Raw genomic sequence first — 23,835 nt, forward strand, 5'->3', positions numbered from 1 at the left:
CCGGCGACAGTGCCCAGTCTAGAGCTTCCGGCGACAGTGCCCAGTCTAGAGCTTCCGGCGACAGTTCCCCGTCTAGAGCTTCCGGCGACAGTTCCCCGTCTAGAGCTTCCGGCGACAGTTCCCCGTCTAGAGCTTCTGGCGACAGTGCCCAGTCTAGAGCTTCCGGCGACAGTGCCCAGTCTAGAGCTTCCGGCGACAGTGCCCAGTCTAGAGCTTCCGGCGACAGTGCCCAGTCTAGAGCTTCCGGCGACAGTGCCCAGTCTAGAGCTTCCGGCGACAGTGCCCAGTCTAGAGCTTCCGGCGACGGCCCACAGTCCGGAACCGACAGAGACGGCCCTCCAGTCCGGAACCGGCGCAGCCAGAGTCGCCCTCCAGTCCGGAACCGGCGCAGCCAGAGTCGCCCTCCAGCACGAGGTCTCCAGCGACGCGCCTTAGCCCTGAGCCTTTGGCGGGGGTGGACAGGTTAGGTTGGGGACTAGGGCCAGAGCCACCTCCGTAGGGGGGAGTATTGGGGAAGGGGGGTTATTTGCACAGGAACCGTCGGTGACGGTGGCCACCCTCCCTTCCCTCCCTGTAGTTTTGGGGGTTTTGTTGTGGGGTTTTTGTTTGTGTCATATGGTTAAGGTGCATTCGGTGTCTGCACCTTTGGGGGGGGTACTGTCACGTCCTGACCAGTAAAGGGGTCATTTTGTTATTGTAGTTGGTCAGGTCATGGCAGGGGTATGTTTGTTTTGTGTTTCGGTTTTTTTTGGGTTATGTTCGTTCTAGTTCTTATATTTCTATGTTTAGTTTATTGGGCTGATCTTCAATTGGAGGCAGCTGTTCCTCGTTGCCTATAATTGAAGGTCCTATTTAGTAGGGGTGTTTTTCCATGGGTTTTGTGGGTAGTTGTTCCATGTATAGCTGTGTAGCCTTACAGGACTGTTTTTCGTCGTTGTTTCTGTATAAGTGTTTTGTTTTGGTTTCCTTCTATTAAAAGAAGATGAGTATTCATATACTCGCTGCGTTTTTGTCCACCTTTTACGATGCACCTGACACCCGCGTCCATAGAGAAACATACCAGCTCTTGACACATTGATGAAAATAGTCATGGCCTCTAAATCTTCAAGCTGCAAACTGGACCCTATTCCAACTAAACTAGTGAAAGAGCTGCTTCCTCTCTTGAAAAAGCCAAACCTTGACCCAGAAAATATTCAAAACTATCAGCAGTACTACACCTGCACCTGTCAATGACAAAAGTTGTTCTGCTTCCACGAGCACATCCAATGCTATCATCAGTAATTCTACATGTGTTGTTAGCCCAGCTAGCATGGACACTGACAGTTGTGAATCTGATGCAGCCGAAGAGCTACTGCCCCCCTTACCCGGGAAAGCACCAAACAACAGACAGGGACGTTGGACCATCGAAGAGGCGCAAATATGATGAGAACTACTTTGATTTGGGGTTCACTTATATTGGGAGTAGTGCCTTTCCTCAGACACTGTGTTATATGTGCAAAAGTACTATCTCACAACTCGATGAAACCTTCACTCTTCCACAGACATTTAGAAACAAAACATGCCAATTTGAAAAATAAGCCAGGGGAGGTTTTTGAGCGAGAATTAAGACGACTTTCGAGAAGTAAGACATGTATAAAATCAACAGATACCATTAATAAGAAGGGGCTAGAAGCGTCTTATATGGTGAGCTACCGAGTGGCGAGGACAGGCAAGCCCCATACTATTGTGGAGGACTTAAATCTTCCTGCTGCCGTGGATATGGCTGGGACAATGCTGGGGGAAAAGGCCCCAAAAACTATACAATGATTTCATCAAACTACACTGTTTCACGACACATTAGTGACATGGCAGGAGATGTTTTGAAACAATTACTGCTTCGCATACAAGCCAGTGAATTCTATGCGTTACAGCTGGATGAGTCAACAGACGTGGCGGGCCTGGCACAAGACAGCTCCTGGTATATGTCCGTTACGTTTATGGGGGTCAATTAGGAAGACATCCGCTTCTGGAAACCAGGACAACATGAGAGGATATTTTTAAAGTATTGGACAGCTTTGTGACATCGAATGGACTTTGGTGGTCAAGATGAGTTGGTATCTGTACTGATGGCGCAAAAGCCATGACAGGAAGACATAGTGGAGTGGTAACGCACGAGCAAGCAGTTGATCCCGACACCACTTGGGTACACTGCAGCATCCACCGAGAGGCTCTTGCTGCCAAGGTAATGCCTGACAGCTTGAAAGACGTTTTGGACACTACAGTGAAAATAGTTAACTTTGTTAAAGCAAGGCCCCTGAACTCTCGTGTATTTTCTGCACTATGCAATGATATGGGCAGCGACCATGTAACACTTTTACAACATACAGAAGTGCTTTGGTTATCAAGGGGCAAAGTATTGACACGTTTTTTACATTTACATTTACATTTAAGTCATTTAGCAGACGCTCTTATCCAGAGCGACTTTTAAAACTGAGAGATGAGATAAAAGTTTTCTTTACTGACCATAATTTTCACTTGTTTGACCGCTTGCATGATGACGAGTTTCTCACACGACTGGCCTGTCTGGGTGATGTTTTTTCTCACCTGAAGGATCTGAATATAGGATTACAGGGACTCTCCTCAACTATATTCAATGTGCGGGACAAAATTGAGGCTATGATTAAGAAGTTAGAGCTCTTCGCTGTCTGCATTAACAAGGACAACACATAGGTCTTTCCATCATTGTATGAGTTTTTGTGTGCAACGAACAAATGTCAAATGTGATATAGCGAAGCACCTGAGGGAGTTGGGTGCGCAATTATGCAGGTACTTTACCAAAACGGGTAACACAAACAACTGGATTCATTATCGCTTTCATGCCCTGCCTCCAGTCCACTTACCGATATCTGAACAAGAGAGCCTCATCAAAATTGCAACAAGCGGTTCTATGAAAATGTAATTTCATCAGAAGCCACTGCCAGATTTCTGGATTGGGAGGCGCTCAGAGGATCCTGCCTTGTCGCGCTGTTAAGACACTGCCCTTTGCAACCACGTACCTATGTGAGAGTGGATTCTCGGCCCTCACTAGCATGAAAACTAAATACAGGCACAGACTGTGTGTGGAAAATGATTTAAGACTGAGACTCTCTCCAATACAACCCAACATTGCAGAGTTGTGTGCATCCTTTCAAGCACACCCTTCTCATTAACCTGTGGTGAGTTATTCACCATTTTTGTAATATGGTTAAATAAAGAGCAAAATTATTGATTATTATATTATTATTTGTGCCCTGGTCCTATAAGAGCTCTTTGTCACTTCCCACGAGCCGGGTTGTGACAAAACTCACACACATGCTTATGTTTAATAAATGTATGGTATAGTGTTGTGTGTGGCAGGCTTACAATGATGGCAAAAAACAACATTTGAGAGTGCACTGACCCTGGTGCTACAGGGGGTACAGCTGGAGGTTGAATGTTTGAAGGAGTTTGTCAGTTTGTCTTTGCGGATGGTTTGTTCTCTGAAAAATCAACGGTAAGTTATCGGTGTTCCTTAAGGTTCAGTTTTAAGACTACTGTTGTTTTCACTATACACTAAGTGTACAAAAAAATTAGGAACACCTGCTCTTTCCATGACATATACTGACCAGGTGAATCCAGGTGCAAGCTATTATCCCTTATTGATGTCACTGTCACAGGCGTCAGAATGAGTAGACCAAGGTGCAGCGTGGAATATGTTCATCTTGTAATTTAATGAGAAAATGAACACTTTACAAATAAACCCGAAATGACAGCAGACAGTTCCGTCAGGTACTCACAACTAAACGGAAAGCAACTACCCACAAAAAAACAAAGGAAAAACAGGCTGCCTAAGTATGGCTTCCAATCAGAGACAACGATAGACACCTGCCTCTGATTGGAAACCATACCCGGCCAAATCATAGAAAACAAAAACATAGAATGCCCACCCACCTATCACACCCAGGCCTAGCTAAACAGAGAAAACTCAGCTCTCCTAGGCTCGAAGTTGGTTATAGCCCGGCAAGGGCGGAGCGCTGGTACAGGACGAACTGGGCTGTGCTGGTGAATGAGGGGTACCGTGCGTAGAGCAGGTGCAGGGTAACCTGGGCCGAAGAGACGCACTGGAGACCAGATACGTTGAGCCGGTGCACTTCTCCCTGGCTACCGGCCAACTCTAGCACGGCAACGGTGAGGAGCTTGCACCGAGCGCACCGGGCTGTAGCTGCGCACTGGCGACACAGTGCGTATCACTGCATAACACGGTGCCTGCTCGGGTCACTCGCTCCCCACGGTAAACACGGAGAGTTGGCTCAGGTCTTAACCTCGCCTTCGCCAATCTACCCGTGTGCCCCCCCCCCAAATTTGTATTTTGACGCTGCCTCTCGGCCTCCTGTTGCTTGCCTAGTCGTTCCTCCCAGTATCGCCGTTTCGCCTTCGCTGCCTCTATCTCCCATTGCGGACGGTGATACTCCCCAGGCCTTGTCCAGGGTCCTGCCCCATCTAGGATCTCCTCCCAGGTCCACTCCTCCGAGCCATACTGCTTGGTCCCGCTCCTCCTCCTGGAGAGTGCACGCTGCTTGGTCTTCTTGTGGTGGGTAGTTCTGTCACAGGCGTCATAATGAGTAGACCAAGGTGCAGCGTGGAATATGTTCATCTTGTAATTTAATGAGAAAATATACATAGCAGTAAGGAGTTGGTGGTTGTCTGTCAGCTAGCAGTGAGGGAGTTGGTGGTTGACTGTCAGCTAGCAGTGAGGGAGATGGTGGTTGTCTGTCAGCTAGCAGTGAGGGAGATGGTGGGTGACTGTCAGCTAGCAGTGAGGGAGATGGTGGGTGACTTTCAGCTAGCAGTGAGGGAGATGGTGGTTGTCTGTCAGCTAGCAGTGAGGGAGATGGTGGGTGACTGTCAGCTAGCAGTGAGGGAGATGGTGGTTGCCTGTCAGCTAGCAGTGAGGGAGATGGTGGTTGTCTGTCAGCTAGCAGTGAGGGAGGTGGTGTCATGGTGGTTGTCTGTCAGCTAGCAGTGAGGGAGATGGTGGTTGACTGTCAGCTAGCAGTGAGGTAGATGGTGGTTGTCTGTCAGCTAGCAGTGAGGGAGGTGGTGGTTGTCTGTCAGCTAGCAGTGAGAGAGATGGTGGGTGACTGTCAGCTAGCAGTGAGGGAGATGGTGGGTGACTGTCAGCTAGCAGTGAGGGAGATGGTGGTTGTCTGTCAGCTAGCAGTGAGGGAGATGGTGGTTGACTGTCAGCTAGCAGTGAGGGAGATGGTGGTTGTCTGTCAGCTAGCAGTGAGAGAGATGGTGGGTGACTGTCAGCTAGCAGTGAGGGAGATGGTGGGTGACTGTCAGCTAGCAGTGAGGGAGATAGTGGTTGTCTGTCAGCTAGCAGTGAGGGAGATGGTGGTTGACTGTCAGCTAGCAGTGAGGGAGATGGTGGTTGACTGTCAGCTAGCAGTGAGGGAGATGGTGGTTGACTGTCAGCTAGCAGTGAGGGAGATGGTGGTTGACTGTCAGCTAGCAGTGAGGGAGATGGTGGTTGACTGTCAGCTAGCAGTGAGGGAGATGGTGGTTGCCTGTCAGCTAGCAGTGAGGGAGGTGGTGTCATGGTGGTTGTCTGTCAGCTAGCAGTGAGGGAGATGGTGGGTGACTGTCAGCTAGCAGTGAGGGAGATGGTGGTTGACTGTCAGCTAGCAGTGAGGGAGGTGGTGGTTGTCTGTCAGCTAGCAGTGAGGGAGATGGTGGTTGTCTGTCAGCTAGCAGTGAGGGAGATGGTGGGTGACTGTCAGCTAGCAGTGAGGGAGACGGTGGTTGTCTGTCAGCTAGCAGTGAGGGAGATGGTGGTTGTCTGTCAGCTAGCAGTGAGGGAGATGGTGTCATGGCGGTTGACACTGCTAGCTGTCAGACAGTCAGGAAAGGCTGCGCACATCAAGGATTTGAATAGATGGGGGAAAAAGGACTGAATGGTTGACTTGGCAAGGTTTTGATGCAGTTTTAGTACATTTTGAGATTTTGAGCACAAAAACCACCAGCATCACCAAAAAGACCAGCATCACCAGAATGACCAGCATCACCAGAATGAACAGCATCACCATAATGACCAGCATCACCAGCATCACCAGAATGACCAGAATCACCAGAATGATTGAGAAAAAACATTAGCTAACAAAAGATTCTGACCTTTTTTTGGGGGGGGGGGGGGTTATTGCACTGCCTAGCCTGACTGCTCGTTACTGCATAACACAACACAACAAATCATAGCGCTTAAATACATCTTCACTTCCATTCAATACGTTTCCATTCAATACGTCAACCTCTCTCCTTGTCTTGACAGGGTCTGAGGACGTCAACGTGACGATCCTGTTCGACGAGGCACGGTGACATCACAAGGCCTGAACATTGCAGTGGGGAAAAGACTGGCACATCATTAAATTACTGTTGAGTTTCCCCTCTCTAGGAATCACAACAGACACGTACTGCAGATGTACTCACTGTACTGGAATTGGTTTTGGATGAAAGCCAGTCGTAGCTGGTATACAGGTATGCTATATTAAAGGGTCTTATTCCTTTATCTCCTCTACAGTAACAACAGCCTAGAGGATGACCTCTGACCCATACATAGGGGTTGCAGCATTCTGGTATCTTTCCAGAAGTTCTGTTTGGAGGATTCCCAGATTTCCTGCTAATTTCCTCATAATTCCAGGAATCTTTACAACCAGGATTTCTCAAAAAACAGGGGAAGTTTTCCAACATTTTAAAACCCTGTGTAAGGGTCAGGGGTCATACGCCTCTAGGTTGTGGTTGCTCTAGAGGAGAACGCATTGATGACAGGTTGGTTATAATCTACCTCAATGGCACTTTGCATTGTTCGGGTCATAAAAGGAACTTCAACATGGCAGATTTTTGCTGATAACTGTCCACTGTTGTTTTAAACTTCGGGATTGTAGTATGTTCAGCTTGAGATATGAAATCATATGTAGACAGATGAATCGAGGGCAATGTAATATTCAATGTGAAAATACTGGGGCATTTTTATTATATCAGATACAGTTGCCATAGATAATGAGTGCCGTTGTCCTTCAATCTTAAAACATACATTTATTTTAGTCTAGTTCTACAGATTGTTGTCATACTGCCACGGTGGTCGTAGGGTAAAGTGGACCAAGACGCAGCGGGGAAATGTGCACTCATCTTCTTTTATTAAATGGACAAGAAGGTGAACCAAAACAACACGTACACAAAAAACACACGACTAATAACATGCCGGTAAGGCAACAAAGCTATACACAGCACAATCTCCCACAAATACTAAAACAAACACATACCTATTTAAAAAACCCTCAGAGGCAACGAGAAAACACCTGCCTCCAATTGAGAGTCCAACCCCAATAAACTAAACATAGAAATACAAAGAACTAGACTAAACATAGAAATACATTAACATAGAACAGTGCCCAAAACCCCGGAATAATAAATCAAACACACCACTAAACACACAACCACCCCGAACCACATAAAACAAACACCCCCTGCCACGTCCTGACCAAACTACAATAACAAATAACCTCTATTACTAGTCAGGACGTGACACATACGTTTCATCTTCAGATGAGGAGTAAGAAAATCGGACCAATACGCAGCGTGGTAAGTGTCCATACTTATATTTTAACCATGACCACTAAACAAGAAAACGAACAACAGTCCTGTAAGGTACTACGACTATACACGGAGACAACCACCCACAAACACAAGAGAAAATAACCCCACTTAAATATGGCCTCCAATTAGAAGCAACGACAACCAGCTGCTTCCAATTGGAGGTTGTTCCCAAAACTAACATAGAAATACAAATACTAGAAATACAAACATAGAAATACAAAACATAGAACAATACCCCAAAAACCCCGACAACACAAAACAAACACACCCCCTGCCACGTCCTGACCAAACTACAATAACAAATAACCCCTTATACTGGTCAGAACGTGACAATTGTTTTTATCCTAAATTAAATGAAGGCTTCAGAATGAGTTGTTTTAGTTGTGCAGCTGTTAGCCGTAATGCGATGTAATGTCTGTTGTTGGTATCTCTACTGGGTGGACGCCACACGAGATGACTGAGACCAGTAACTGAAAGACTCGACCCCTCTGTCATCAGGATCGAGGTGGTTATAGGTCAAAACAAACACTTTGTCCTGTATTGTCTGGCATTATTGTGTTGTAATATGTTCACATGTTGACAATAGTAAATGCGAGAGTAATGAAACTGAAGCGGATAGATGACAGAAAACACATTGTGGTTTTAACATGACAACTAAAGGTTACAACAACACTTTTAATAAGAGTGCTGACTTTTCCCCTAGAGGTTAAAGGTCAGAGGTCATTGTGGGAACACGAGACGGGCTTCATCAGGTGTTTTCGTCATTGTGCCCTTTAACCTTTAACCATGGGTCGGGGGGATGACACCTTGTTATTAAATGTCATAGCAACGTCATAGCAACGTCATAGCAACGGCATCCACAATTGAATGAATACTATCATAGACAGACAAGGATATCCAGCGTGGCTGACGATGAGAGACAGAATAGAACTGTTGTGTTCTGTTTTGACTGTGTACTGTAATCATCAGAGGATATCGTCCCCCTTGTTTTAAAAACAAAAAACAAAAAAAACCCGCACCTGATCAAACACTGAGGCGAAGTTGCTCTCACAGCGTTAGTTTACCTCAGAGAGAGAGAGAGAGAGACAGACAGACAGACAGACAGACAGAGACAGAGACAGACAGACAGACAGACAGACAGACAGACAGAGACAGAGACAGACAGACAGACAGACAGACAGACAGACAGACAGACAGACAGACAGAGACAGAGACAGAGACAGAGACAGACAGACAGACAGACAGACAGACAGACAGACAGACAGACAGACAGACAGACAGACAGACAGACAGACAGACAGACAGACAGACAGACAGACAGACAGAGAGACAGACAGACAGAGACAGACAGACAGACAGACAGACAGACAGACAGACAGACAGACAGACAGACAGACAGACAGACAGGACAGACAGACAGACAGACAGACAGACAGACAGACAGACAGACAGACAGACAGACAGACAGACAGACAGAGGCCTGCTGCTGCTGTGGAGATGTGCTGAGACCGCTGTATACTGAGCACCATGGAGAGAATGGAACAGGGTTAAATGGACTGAATACCTTCTGCTGAGGCAGGATATCTACTGACCACTCTTTACATGGGCTGTGGAGAGGCCCGGCACACCACCCACCACCCCCCTTTTGTGTGGCCACACAATAATGGAATGGCATGAGAATGACCACTACCAGAGAACATTTGGGTATTGTTCAGGGAACCAATGGGAGTGAAACAAAGACACAACATTTGTGTGTGTGTGTGTGGTGTGTGTGTGTGTGTGTGTGTGTGTGTGTGTGTGTGTGTGTGTGTGTGTGTGTGTGTGTGTGTGTGTGTGTGTGTGTGTGTGTGTGTTGTGTACGTGCTAATGTAAAGGAACGTGAATGCATGTTGAGTCTTTTTCGCCTCGGCATGCCTTTAGGGTCTACTCTATGACCAAGAGGGAAGGGTACGTCATACAACGACACAACCAATCAGAGATAACCCTGTTGGATTTATGCCAAGGTTTTTTAGGCTTGTAAGACTTTAGTGGAAGTGGCAAAAGCCAGTAGTAAAAAATCCAGAATGCCCTATACACCGTCTGGCTTCTTCTGTGACCGGCTGATCCGGGAGAGAGAGAGAAGAGATGGAGAAGGAAGCCTCAGCAAGCCCCTGCGTTTCAGCGGACAGGACTTTGCCGCGCTGAAACAGGAGTGCCTCACCAAGAAGTGCCTGTTTGAGGATGACACCTTTCCAGCCTCCGTGGAGTCTCTGGGATACAAGGAGCTGGGACACAAGTCCAACAAGGTCAAGAACATCGTCTGGAAGAGACCCAAGGTAGGAGGGGAGGGGGGGAGGGGGACATACAAGAGAGGAGGATGATTCGATAAAGAGGGGGAAGGAATGGACACACATGGGGGAGGTGGGATAATATCTACAAAACCGAGTCAACAAGAAGGACGTTTCAGGATGTTTTGAAAAAAAAAAAGGGATTCATGATGGCAAAACATTTTGTGGATTTTTTTTTTCTTCTTCTGGATCTACATGTTCTGAACAGAGAAATCTAAGGACCTCTTGAGGTACTTGTCACCGTTCGTTATGGGGATGGAATCGTGGTTGTTATGGCTGTTTGAAACATGAGACTGTCAGAATGGTTAGAAATGGTTATGAATTTGTTTGTAGGGAGATACCAGGGACCCCACCATACGATATTACCACCATACTTAGATTCCAATACAATATGTAATGCGATTCTCACAATTCTACTGTGTATATATATATATATATATATACACACTGCAATTTTATTTGCGATTTGATGTTCCAAAACAAATTGTTCACTATATGTCTGCTGCAGAGAGACGAGGAGAGAGCAGGAAAAAATTAGTTTTGATCAGTCAGGGAAAAAAGTGCTGAAAACATGTTGACTGGCTATTTAAAAAGAAGCTATAGGATGAAAAATAACAGCGTTTTGGCACAGGAACTAGCGCATGCTAACGCTACCTACAGTAGCAAAATAATAATATTATACACAGAGTATACAAAACATTAAGAACACCTGCTCTTTCCATGACGTAGACTGACCAGGTGAATCCAGGAGAAAGCTATGATCCCTTATTGATGTCACTTGTTAAACCTACTTCAGTCAATGTAGATGAAGGGGAGGAGAAAAGTTAAATAATAATTTTGAAGCCTTGAGACAATTGAGACATGGATTGTGTATGGGTGCCATTCAGACGGTGAATGAGCAAGACAAAAAAATGTAAGTGCCTTTGAACGGGGTATGGTTGTAGGTGCCAGGAACAATGGTTGTGTCAAGAACTGCAACGCTGCTGGGTTTTTCGTATATATATATATATATATATATATAAAGTGCCTTCGGAAAGTATTCAGACCCCTTGACTTTTTCCACATTTTGTTACATTACAGCCTTATTCTAAAATGGATTAATTGGAGGCTGCTGAGGGGAGGACGGCTCAACATAATGCCTGGAACGGAACAGATGGAACGGCATCAAACACATGGAAACCATATGTTTGTTGTATATGATACAATTCCACCAATTCCGCTCCAGCCATTACCACGAGCCCACCCTCCCAAATTAAGGTGCCACCAACCTCCTGTGATATATATTATTATTATTATTATTATTATTTATTTCTTTACAAATCGATACTTGCAGTCAAATATCGATATAATATCGTAATAATATGTAACCGTATGAATTTGAATAGTTTAATATTTCCTTTACAGTCAAGTAGTTTATTTCAAAGTTAAATCCCACTTACGTCCCCCCCAGGCAGCTGATCCACGTGTCTGTGTGTTTCTGTGTATCTTCAGTATTTATTCCCCCAGGCAGCTGATCCACGTGTCTGTGTGTTTCTGTGTGTCTTCAGTATTTATTCCCCCAGGCAGCTGATCCACGTGTCTGTGTGTTTCTGTGTGTCTTCAGTATTTATTCCCCCAGGCAGCTGATCCACGTGTCTGTGTGTTTCTGTGTGTCTTCAGTATTTATTCCCCCAGGCAGCTGATCCACGTGTCTGTGTGTTTCTGTGTGTCTTCAGTATTTATTCCCCCAGGCAGCTGATCCACGTGTCTGTGTGTTTCTGTGTGTCACCAGGAGATCTGTGAGAACCCTCAGTTCATTGTGGGCGGCGCCAGCAGGACAGACATTTGCCAGGGAGATCTTGGTAAATAAGAATGTCACCCCCCCCAACACTACACCACACTACACCAGAGCGGTAAGTAGCCTAGCGGTTAAGAGCTTTGGACCAGTAATCGAAAGGTTGCTGGTTTGAATCCGCAAGCTAGCAAAGTGGGAGAATTATTTTTTTGCCGTTCTGCTCTTGAACGAAGCAGTTAACTCCCAACAACAACTACTCCCCGGATCGCCGATGATGTTGATGTCGATTAAGGAAATTCCCCCCCCCCTCCACCCAACACCTCTCTGATTCAGAGGGGTCGGGTTAAACGTGGAAGACACATTTTGGTTGAATGCATTCGGTTGTGTAACTGACTAGGTATCCCCCACTTTCACCTCCCACTACACACTACGCACCTCACCACATATATTGACTGATACTGAGGAGAGGTCAGGTGATGTATTGACTGATACTGAGGAGAGGTCAGGTGATGTATTGACTGGTACTGAGGAGAGGTCAGGTGATGTATTGACTGATACTGAGGAGAGGTCAGGTGATGTATTGACTGATACTGAGGAGAGGTCAGGTGATGTATTGACTGGTACTGAGGAGAGGTCAGGTGATGTATTGACTGATACTGAGGAGAGGTCAGGTGATGTATTGACTAATACTGAGGAGAGGTCAGGTGATGTATTGATTGATGAGTTGGTAAGGGCAGGATGTTTTATGTACCATGATAACCCTGAGCGGAATACTACAAAGGAGGATCAATGAGTTAGTCATTTAAAAAAGCTGAGCTTAGATATGTGTTTTTGGTCGTTTAATCAATTAGACCAAGCCCATTTCAAGCTTATCTTTCTAAAAAAAGATGGCTAACATACTGTTCATACTCTGTAGTATACCCCTCTGGTAACCTGTCTCTTCAGGGGAGAAAACATCCCAGCTCTCCTCTCTGGTAACCTGTCTCTTCAGAGGAGAAAACATCCCAGCTCTCCCCTGTGAGCCTCATGGCTGGCCTCTCCACCAGTGGCCTCATGGCTTGCCTCTCCACCTCTCCACCAGTGGCCTCTCTATATTGTACTGGCTCTATGGAAGGGATTCCAGCTAGCAGCACTTCTCATTGTTGAGCTGTCCATCCAGCCAGTGTCTAGGCTCTGTATAAAGTGACCACGAGGGACAAAGGTCTATGCAGGCTGGGACAAAAAATATGAACTGCCATTGTTCAATGGTTAACTCACTGACTGGGCGTAGCCAACATGCAGGTTTAGAGCGACAACCAGAAAACACTGAGGCGAGAGACTGGGTACTGTTCCTCAACAACACAAAGATATTGAAGGAAATAATGCATCAGTATTTTTAGATATCAAGTCGGGAGAGGCTACTGACTGAACTAGCTAGCTGGGAAGAGCTCACCAGGACGACTGACTGACTGAACTAACTAGCTGGGAAGGGCTCATCAGGATGACTGACTGACTGAACTAGCTAGCTGGGAAGGGCTCGTCAGGACGACTGACTGAACTAGCTAGCTGGGAAGGGCTCATCAGGATGACTGACTGAACTAGCTAGCTGGGAAGGGCTCATCAGGATGACTGACTGAACTAGCTAGCTGGGAAGAGCTCACCAGGACGACTGACTGACTGAACTAACTAGCTGGGAAGAGCTCGTCATGATGACTGACTGAACTAGCTAGCTGGGAAGGGCTCATCAGGATGACTGACTGAACTAGCTAGCTGGGAAGGGCTCATCAGGATGACTGACTGAACTAGCTAGCTGGGAAGAGCTCATCAGGATGACTGACTGACTGAACTAACTAGCTGGGAAGAGCTCGTCATGATGACTGACTGAACTAGCTAGCTGGGAAGGGCACATCAGGATGACTGACTGAACTAGCTAGCTGGGAAGGACTCATCAGGATGACTGACTGACTGAACTAGCTGGCTGGGAAGAGCTCGTCATGATGACTGACTGAACTAGCTAGCTGGGAAGGGCACATCAGGATGACTGACTGAACTAGCTAGCTGGGAAGGACTCATCAGGATGACTGACTGACTGAACTAGCTGGCTGGGAAGGGCTCGTCAGGATGACTGACTGACTGAACTAGCTAGCTGGGAAGGTCTCAACAGGATGACTGACTGAACTAGCTGGCTGGGAAGGGCTCGTCAGGATGACTGACTGACTGAACTAGCTAGCTGGGAAGGTCTCAACAGGATGACTGACTGAACTAGCTAGCTGGGAAGGACTCATCAGGATGACTGACTGACTGAACTAGCTAGCTGGGAAGGGCTCATCAGGATGACTGACTGAACTAGCTAGCTGGGAAGGGCTCATCAGGATGACTGACTGAACTAGCTAGCTGGGAAGGGCTCATCAGGATGACTGACTGACTGAACTAGCTAGCTGGGAAGGTCTCAACAGGATGACTGACTGAACTAGCTAGCTGGGAAGGGCTCATCAGGATGACTGACTGACTGAACTAGCTAGCTGGGAAGGGCTCATCAGGATGACTGACTGAACTAGCTAGCTGGGAAGGGCTCATCAGGATGACTGACTGAACTAGCTAGCTGGGAAGGGCTCGTCAGGATGACTGACTGACTGAACTAGCTAGCTGGGAAGGGCTCATCAGGATGACTGACTGAACTAGCTAGCTGGGAAGGGCTCATCAGGATGACTGACTGACTGAACTAGCTAGCTGGGAAGGGCTCATCAGGATGACTGACTGACTGAACTAGCTAGCTGGGAAGGGCTCATCAGGATAACTGACTGAACTAGCTAGCTGGGAAGGGCTCATCAGGATGACTGACTGAACTAGCTAGCTGGGAAGGGCTCGTCAGGATGACTGACTGACTGAACTAGCTAGCTGGGAAGGGCTCATCAGGATGACTGACTGAACTAGCTAGCTGGGAAGGGCTCATCAGGATGACTGACTGACTGAACTAGCTAGCTGGGAAGGGCTCATCAGGATGACTGACTGACTGAACTAGCTAGCTGGGAAGGGCTCATCAGGATGACTGACTGAACTAGCTAGCTGGGAAGGGCTCATCAGGATGACTGACTGAACTAGCTAGCTGGGAAGGGCTCGTCAGGATGACTGACTGACTGAACTAGCTAGCTGGGAAGGACTCATCAGGATGACTGACTGACTGAACTAGCTAGCTGGGAAGGGCTCGTCAGGATGACTGACTGAACTAGCTAGCTGGGAAGGGCTCGTCAAGATGACTGACTGACTGACTGAACTAGCTAGCTGGGAAGGGCTCATCAGGATGACTGACTGAACTAGCTAGCTGGGAAGGGCTCGTCAGGATGACTGACTGAACTAGCTAGCTGGGAAGGGCTCGTCAGGATGACTGACTGAACTAGCTAGCTGGGAAGGGCTCGTCAGGATGACTGACTGAACTAGCTAGCTGGGAAGGGCTCGTCAGGATGACTGACTGAACTAGCTAGCTGGGAAGGGCTCGTCAGGATGACTGACTGACTGACTGAACTAGCTAGCTGGGAAGGGCTCATCAGGACGACTGGCTGAACTAGCTAGCTGGGAAGGTCTCATCAGGATGACTGACTGACTGAACTAGCTAGCTGGGAAGGTCTCATCAGGATGACTGACTGACTGAAACAGCTAGCTGGGAAGGGCTCATCAGGATGACTGACTGACTGAACAAGCTAGCTGGGAAGGGCTCATCAGGATGACTGACTGACTGAACTAGCTAGCTGGGAAGAGCTCATCAGGATGACTGACTGAACTAGCTAGCTGGGAAGGTCTCATCAGGACAACTGACTGACTGAACCAGCTAGCTGGGAAGGGCTCATCAGGACGACTGGCTGAACTAGCTAGCTGGGAAGGGCTCATCAGGATGACTGACTGAACTAGCTAGCTGGGAAGGGCTCGTCAGGATGACTGACTGACTGAACTAGCTAGCTGGGAAGGGCTCGTCAGGATGACTGACTGACTGAACTAGCTAGCTGGGAAGGTCTCAACAGGATGACTGACTGAACTAGCTAGCTGGGAAGGACTCATCAGGATGACTGACTGACTGAACTAGCTAGCTGGGAAGGGCTCATCAGGATGACTGACTGAACTAGCTAGCTGGGAAGGGCTCATCAGGATGACTGACTGACTGAACTAGCTAGCTGGGAAGGGCTCATCAGGATGACTGACTGACTGAACTAGCTAGCTGGGAAGGGCTCATCAGGATGACTGACTGAACTAGCTAGCTGGGAAGGGCTCATCAGGATGACTGACTGAACTAGCTAGCTGGGAAGGGCTCGTCAGGATGACTGACTGACTGAACTAGCTAGCTGGGAAGGACTCATCAGGATGACTGACTGACTGAACTAGCTAGCTGGGAAGGGCTCGTCAGGATGACTGACTGACTGACTGAACTAGCTAGCTGGGAAGGGCTCATCAGGATGACTGACTGAACTAGCTAGCTGGGAAGGGCTCGTCAGGATGACTGACTGAACTAGCTAGCTGGGAAGGGCTCATCAGGATGACCGACTGAACTAGCTAGCTGGGAAGGGCTCGTCAGGATGACTGACTGAACTAGCTAGCTGGGAAGGGCTCGTCAGGATGACTGACTGAACTAGCTAGCTGGGAAGGGCTCGTCAGGATGACTGACTGAACTAGCTAGCTGGGAAGGGCTCGTCAGGATGACTGACTGAACTAGCTTGCTGGGAAGGGCTCGTCAGGATGACTGACTGACTGACTGAACTAGCTAGCTGGGAAGGGTTCATCAGGACGACTGGCTGAACTAGCTAGCTGGGAAGGTCTCATCAGGATGACTGACTGACTGAACTAGCTAGCTGGGAAGGGCTCATCAGGATGACTGACTGACTGAACTAGCTAGCTGGGAAGAGCTCGTCAGGACAACTGACTGACTGAACTAGCTAGCTGGGAAGGGCTCATCAGGATGACTGACTGACTGAACTAGCTAGCTGGGAAGGACTCATCAGGATGACTGACTGAACTAGCTAGCTGGGAAGGGCTCATCAGGATGACTGACTGAACTAGCTAGCTGGGAAGGGCTCATCAGGATGACTGACTGAACTAGCTAGCTGGGAAGAGCTCGTCAGGACAACTGACTGACTGAACTAGCTAGCTGGGAAGGACTCATCAGGATGACTGACTGAACTAGCTAGCTGGGAAGGGCTCATCAGGATGACTGACTGAACTAGCTAGCTGGGAAGGGCTCATCAGGATGACTGACTGAACTAGCTAGCTGGGAAGGGCTCATCAGGATGACTGACTGAACTAGCTAGCTGGGAAGGGCTCGTCAGGATGACTGACTGACTGAACTAGCTAGCTGGGAAGGACTCATCAGGATGACTGACTGACTGAACTAGCTAGCTGGGAAGGACTCATCAGGACGACTGACTGAACTAGCTAGCTGGGTAGGACTCATCAGGATGACTGACTGAACTAGCTAGCTGGGAAGAGCTCATCAGGATGACTGACTGAACTAGCTAGCTGGGAAAGGCTCATCAGGATGACTGACTGAACTAGCTAGCTGGGAAGGGCTCATCAGGATGACTAACTGAACTAGCTAGCTGGGAAGGGCTCGTCAGGATGACTGACTGACTGACTGAACTAGCTAGCTGGGAAGGGCTCATTAGGACGACTGGCTGAACTAGCTAGCTGTGAAGGTCTCATCAGGATGACTGACTGACTGAACTAGCTAGCTGGGAAGGTCTCATCAGGATGACTGACTGACTGAACCAGCTAGCTGGGAAGGGCTCATCAGGATGACTGACTGACTGAACCAGCTAGCTGGGAAGGGCTCATCAGGATGACTGACTGACTGAACTAGCTAGCTGGGAAGGGCTCATCAGGATGACTGACAACTAGCTAGCTAGCTGGGAAGGTCTCATCAGGACGACTGACTGACTGAACCAGCTAGCTGGGAAGGGCTCATCAGGACGACTGGCTGAACTAGCTAGCTGGGAAGGTATCATCAGGATGACTGACTGACTGAACTAGCTAGCTGGGAAGGGCTCATCAGGATGACTGACTGAACTAGCTAGCTGGGAAGGGCTCATCAGGATGACTGACTGACTGAACTAGCTAGCTGGGAAGGTCTCATCAGGATGACTGACTGAACTAGCTAGCTGGGAAGGGCTCATCAGGATGACTGACTGAACTAGCAAGCTGGGAAGGGCTCATCAGGATGACTGACTGACTGAACTAGCTAGCTGGGAAGGGCTCATCAGGATGACTGACTGAACTAGCTAGCTGGGAAGGGCTCATCAGGATGACTGACTGAACTAGCTAGCTGGGAAGGGCTCATCAGGATGACTGACTGAACTAGCTATCTGGGAAGAGCTCATCAGGATGACTGACTGAACTAGCTAGCTGGGAAGGGCTCATCAGGATGACTGACTGAACTAGCTAGCTGGGAAGGGCTCATCAGGATGACTGACTGAACTAGCTAGCTGGGAAGAGCTCATCAGGATGACTGACTGAACTAGCTAGCTGGGAAGGGCTCATCAGGATGACTGACTGAACTAGCTAGCTGGGAAGGGCTCGTCAGGATGACTGACTGACTGAACTAGCTAGCTGGGAAGGTCTCATCAGGATGACTGACTGAACCAGCTAGCTGGGAAGGGCTCATCAGGATGACTGACTGACTGAACCAGCTAGCTGGGAAGGGCTCATCAGGATGACTGACTGAACTAGCTAGCTGGGAAGGGCTCATCAGGATGACTGACAACTAGCTAGCTAGCTGGGAAGGTCTCATCAGGACGACTGACTGACTGAACCAGCTAGCTGGGAAGGGCTCATCAGGACGACTGGCTGAACTAGCTAGCTGGGAAGGGCTCATCAGGATGACTGACTGACTGAACTAGCTAGCTGGGAAGGGCTCATCAGGATGACTGACTGAACTAGCTAGCTGGGAAGGGCTCATCAGGATGACTGACTGACTGAACTAGCTAGCTGGGAAGGTCTCATCAGGATGACTGACTGAACTAGCTAGATGGGAAGTGCTCATCAGGATGACTGACTGAACTAGCTAGCTGGGAAGGGCTCGTCAGGACAACTGACTGACTGAACTAGCTAGCTGGGAAGGACTCATCAGGATGACTGACTGAACTAGCTAGCTGGGAAGGGCTCATCAGGATGACTGACTGAACTAGCTAGCTGGGAAGGACTCATCAGGATGACTGACTGAACTAGCTAGCTGGGAAGGTCTCATCAGGATGACTGACTGACTGAACTAGCTAGCTGGGAAGGTCTCATCAGGATGACTGACTGACTGAACCAGCTAGCTGGGAAGGGCTCATCAGGATGACTGACTGACTGAACCAGCTAGCTGGGAAGGGCTCATCAGGATGACTGACAACTAGCTAGCTAGCTGGGAAGGTCTCATCAGGATGACTGACTGAACTAGCTAGCTGGGAAGGGCTCATCAGGATGACTGACTGAACTAGCTAGCTGGGAAGGGCTCATCAGGATGACTGACTGACTGAACTAGCTAGCTGGGAAGGTCTCATCAGGATGACTGACTGAACTAGCTAGATGGGAAGGGCTCATCGGGATGACTGACTGAACTAGCTAGCTGGGAAGGGCTCATCAGGATGACTGACTGAACTAGCTAGCTGGGAAGGGCTCGTCAGGACAACTGACTGACTGAACTAGCTAGCTGGGAAGGACTCATCAGGATGACTGACTGAACTAGCTAGCTGGGAAGGACTCATCAGGATGACTGACTGAACTAGCTAGCTGGGAAGGACTCATCAGGATGACTGACTGAACTAGCTAGCTGGGAAGGTCTCATCAGGATGACTGACTGACTGAACTAGCTAGCTGGGAAGGTCTCATCAGGATGACTGACTGACTGAACCAGCTAGCTGGGAAGGGCTCATCAGGATGACTGACTGACTGAACCAGCTAGCTGGGAAGGGCTCATCAGGATGACTGACAACTAGCTAGCTAGCTGGGAAGGTCTCATCAGGATGACTGACTGACTGAACTAGCTAGCTGGGAAGGGCTCATCAGGATGACTGACTGAACTAGCTAGCTGGGAAGGGCTCATCAGGATGACTGACTGACTGAACTAGCTAGCTGGGAAGGTCTCATCAGGATGACTGACTGAACTAGCTAGCTGGGAAGGGCTCATCAGGATGACTGACTGAACTAGCTAGCTGGGAAGGGCTCATCAGGATGACTGACTGACTGAACTAGCTAGCTGGGAAGGTCTCATCAGGATGACTGACTGAACTAGCTAGCTGGGAAGGGCTCATCAGGATGACTGACTGAACTAGCTAGCTGGGAAGGGCTCATCAGGATGACTGACTGAACTAGCTAGCTGGGAAGGGCTCATCAGGATGACTGACAACTAGCTAGCTAGCTGGGAAGGGCTCATCAGGATGACTGACTGAACTAGCTAGCTGGGAAGGGCTCATCAGGATGACTGACTGACTGAACTAGCTAGCTGGGAAGGTCTCATCAGGATGCCTGACTGAACTAGCTAGCTGGGAAGGTCTCATCAGGATGACTGACTGAACTAGCTAGCTGGGAAGGTCTCATCAGGATGACTGACTGACTGAACTAGCTAGCTGGGAAGGTCTCATCAGGATGACTGACTGAACTAGCTAGCTGGGAAGGGCTCATCAGGATGACTGACTGAACTAGCTAGCTGGGAAGGGCTCATCAGGATGACTGACTGAACTAGCTAGCTGGGAAGGACTCATCAGGATGACTGACTGACTGAACTAGCTAGCTGGGAAGGTCTCATCAGGATGACTGACTGAACTAGCTAGCTGGGAAGTGCTCATCAGGATGACTGACTGAACTAGCTAGCTGGGAAGGGCTCATCAGGATGACTGACTGAACTAGCTAGCTGGGAAGGGCTCATCAGGATGACTGACAACTAGCTAGCTAGCTGGGAAGGTCTCATCAGGATGACTGACTGACTGAACTAGCTAGCTGGGAAGGGCTCATCAGGATGACTGACTGAACTAGCTAGCTGGGAAGGACTCATCAGGATGACTGACTGACTGAACTAGCTAGCTGGGAAGGGCTCATCAGGATGACTGACTGAACTAGCTAGCTGGGAAGGGCTTATCAGGATGACTGACTGAACTAGCTAGCTGGGAAGGGCTTATCAGGATGACTGACTGAACCCAATCCATTCATCACCACTCGACTCTCAGCTGCGTGAAATACCGTACTTCATCAATTTGTACTGCAGGTGTGTCAGTATAGCCTCTCCCTATCAAGTCCCACATGGAGACAACAAAGATGGCCACCACTCAATAGTTGAACGTCAAAGAAAACATAACAGTGGGGCTTTTGTCCATCAACTCCAACCAATCACGGCCAGGGGTTAGATAACAATGGTTTTACATGTTGTGGACGTTTACCAGTAACAACAGTGAACGAAACTAACCTCCCATTGAGCCTGTTGAATGACTGTGTGTTCCTTGGTTTGTGTGTGTGAGTGTGTGTGTGTGTGTGTGTGTGTGTGTGTGTGTGTGTGTGTGTGTGTGTGTGTGTGTGTGTGTGTGTGTGTGTGTGAGTGTGAGTGTGAGTGTGTGTGTGTGTGTGTACAGTGATTGGACAGAACATTAGGAACACCTTCCTAATATTGAGTTGTTCCCCTTTTGCCCTCAGAATAGTCTCCATTTGTCGGGGCATGGACTCTACAAGGTGTCGAAAGCGTTCCACAGGGATGCTGGTCCATGTTGACTCCAATGCTTCCCACAGTTGTGTCAAGTTGGCTGGATGTTCTTTGGGTCGTGGACCATTTTTGATACACGCGGGAAACTGTTGAGTGTGAAAAACCCAGCAGCGTTGTAGTTCTTGACACCTACCAGTGTGCCTGGCACCTACTACCATACCCCGTTCAAAGGCAAAATCTTTTGTCTTGCCTTTTCACCCTCTAAATGGCACCCATACACAATGCAAGTCTCAATTTTCCCAAGACTTAAACATCCTTCTTTAACCTGTCTCCTCCCCTTCATCTACACTGACTGAAGTGGACAAGTGACATCAATAAGGAATCATAGCTTTCACCTGGATTTACCTGGTCAGTCTATGTCATGGAAAGAGCAGGTGTTAATGTTTTGTACACTCAACGTATGTGTTTGTCTGTCTGACTGTGTGTTTCCTAGGTGTGTGTCTGTAGGTAACTTACTGTGTGTTTCCTAGGCGACTAACCTTGTGTTTCCTAGGTAACTAACCTTGTGTTTCCTAGGTGACTAACCTTGTGTTTCCTAGGTAACTAACCTTGTGTTTCCTAGGTAACTAACCTTGTGTTTCCTAGGTGTGTGTCTGTTGGTAACTAACTGTGTGTTTCCTAGGTGACTAACCTTGTGTTTCCTAGGTAACCAACCTTGTGTTTCCTAGGTAACTAACTGTGTGTTTCCTAGGTGACTGCTGGCTGCTGGCTGCTATAGCCTGTCTGACTCTGAATGAGAAGCTCCTCTACCGGGTCGTTCCTCAGGAACAGGGCTTCTCTGAGGGATATGGAGGAATCTTCCACTTCCAGGTCAGAACCCACCAATCAAAAGCACAGAACTAGAATGAGTTTACTAGGTAATGCCAGGGTTAGAGGCTCTAAGACTCTTTTAGAGATTTGTTCCTATCGTCAAGACAACGCTCAGTACTACACTATGTTACACTGTAATCACGGTAAGGGTCTGTTCCATTTCAATTCAGTCAGTTCACTTATTCAAAATTCACATTTTACTCATTTCATTTCCTTAAAAAGTGGGATAGGAATTTCAGTTGACTTCCTGAATTGTGTGAATTTCAATGGAATCAACCCCAACCCTGATTGCAACAGATTATCTTCTCTTGTCAAATCCTTAACCATGTACTTACTGCATGGGACAACTCTTTCTCCTCCAGTTCTGGCGCTATGGCGACTGGGTTGACGTTGTTATTGACGACCGCATCCCCACCTTCAACAGCCAGCTGGTGTTCACCAAGTCTGCTGAGAGAAACGAATTCTGGAGTGCCCTGCTGGAGAAGGCCTACGCCAAGTATGTAGCACTGACCCTAAATCTACACCAAGTAGGTAACCTTAACCCCAATCCTGCACCAAGTAGGTGACCCTAACCCTACACCAAGTGGGGAACCTTAACCCAACCCTACACCAAGTAGGTAACCCGAACCCTAGGTAGGTACCTTTACCCTAACACTATACAAACCTAGATAGATAAGACTGTAGTCTATATCAGGGTTTCCCAACACCACAACCCTAACCCTAATCCTCCCCAGGCTTCACGGTTCCTATGAGGCCCCGAAGGGCGGTAACACCCCGACCCTAACCCTAACCCTCACTCTCCCATCCCCCCTCCCCAGGCTTCACGGTTCCTATGAGGCCCTGAAGGGCGGCAACACCACGACCCTAACCATTTACATTTACATTTTTACATTTAAGTCATTTAGCAGACGCTCTTATCCAGAGCGACTTACAAATTGGTGCATTCACCTATAATATCCAGTAGAACAACCACTTTACAATAGTGCATCTAAATCTTTTAAAGGGGGGGGGTTAGAAGGATTACTTTATCCTATCCCAGGTATTCCTTAAAGAGGTGGGGTTTCAGGTGTCTCCGGAAGGTGGTGATTGACTCCGCTGTCCTGGCATCGTGAGGGAGCTTGTTCCACCATTGGGGTGCCAGAGCGGCGAACAGTTTTGACTGGGCTGAGCGGGAACTGTGCTTCCTCAGAGGTAGGGAGGCGAGCAGGCCAGAGGTGGATGAACGCAGTGCCCTTGTTTGGGTGTAGGGCCTGATCAGAGCCTGAAGGTACGGAGGTGCCGTTCCCCTCACAGCTCCGTAGGCAAGCACCATGGTCTTGTAGCGGATGCGAGCTTCAACTGGAAGCCAGTGGAGAGAGCGGAGGAGCGGGGTGACGTGAGAGAACTTGGGAATGTTGAACACCAGACGGGCTGCGGCGTTCTGGATGAGTTGTAGGGGTTTGATGGCACAGGCAGGGAGCCCAGCCAACAGCGAGTTGCAGTAATCCAGACGGGAGATGACAAGTGCCTGGATTAGGACCTGCGCCGCTTCCTGTGTGAGGCAGGGTCGTACTCTGCGAATGTTGTAGAGCATGAACCTACAG

At 48.3% G+C, this 23,835-nt stretch overlaps 1 protein-coding gene across 1 annotated transcript in view; it reads left to right on the plus strand.

Annotated features, from left to right (window-relative positions):
• The first annotated feature begins 9,664 nt into the window (after window positions 1–9,664).
• Window positions 9,665–23,835, plus strand: part of LOC115173034 (calpain-3) — a 51,084-nt gene continuing 36,913 nt past the window's right edge. The window contains exons 1-4 of the mRNA XM_029731007.1: window positions 9,665–9,965; window positions 11,749–11,818; window positions 22,134–22,252; window positions 22,615–22,748. Of these exons, the coding sequence (XP_029586867.1) occupies window positions 9,714–9,965; window positions 11,749–11,818; window positions 22,134–22,252; window positions 22,615–22,748 (575 nt within the window). The 5' untranslated portion in view covers window positions 9,665–9,713. The remainder of the gene's footprint in view (window positions 9,966–11,748; window positions 11,819–22,133; window positions 22,253–22,614; window positions 22,749–23,835) is intronic.

The sequence above is a fragment of the Salmo trutta genome, chromosome 33 (genome assembly GCF_901001165.1).
Source record: "Salmo trutta chromosome 33, fSalTru1.1, whole genome shotgun sequence".
Lineage (NCBI taxonomy): Eukaryota > Metazoa > Chordata > Actinopteri > Salmoniformes > Salmonidae > Salmo > Salmo trutta.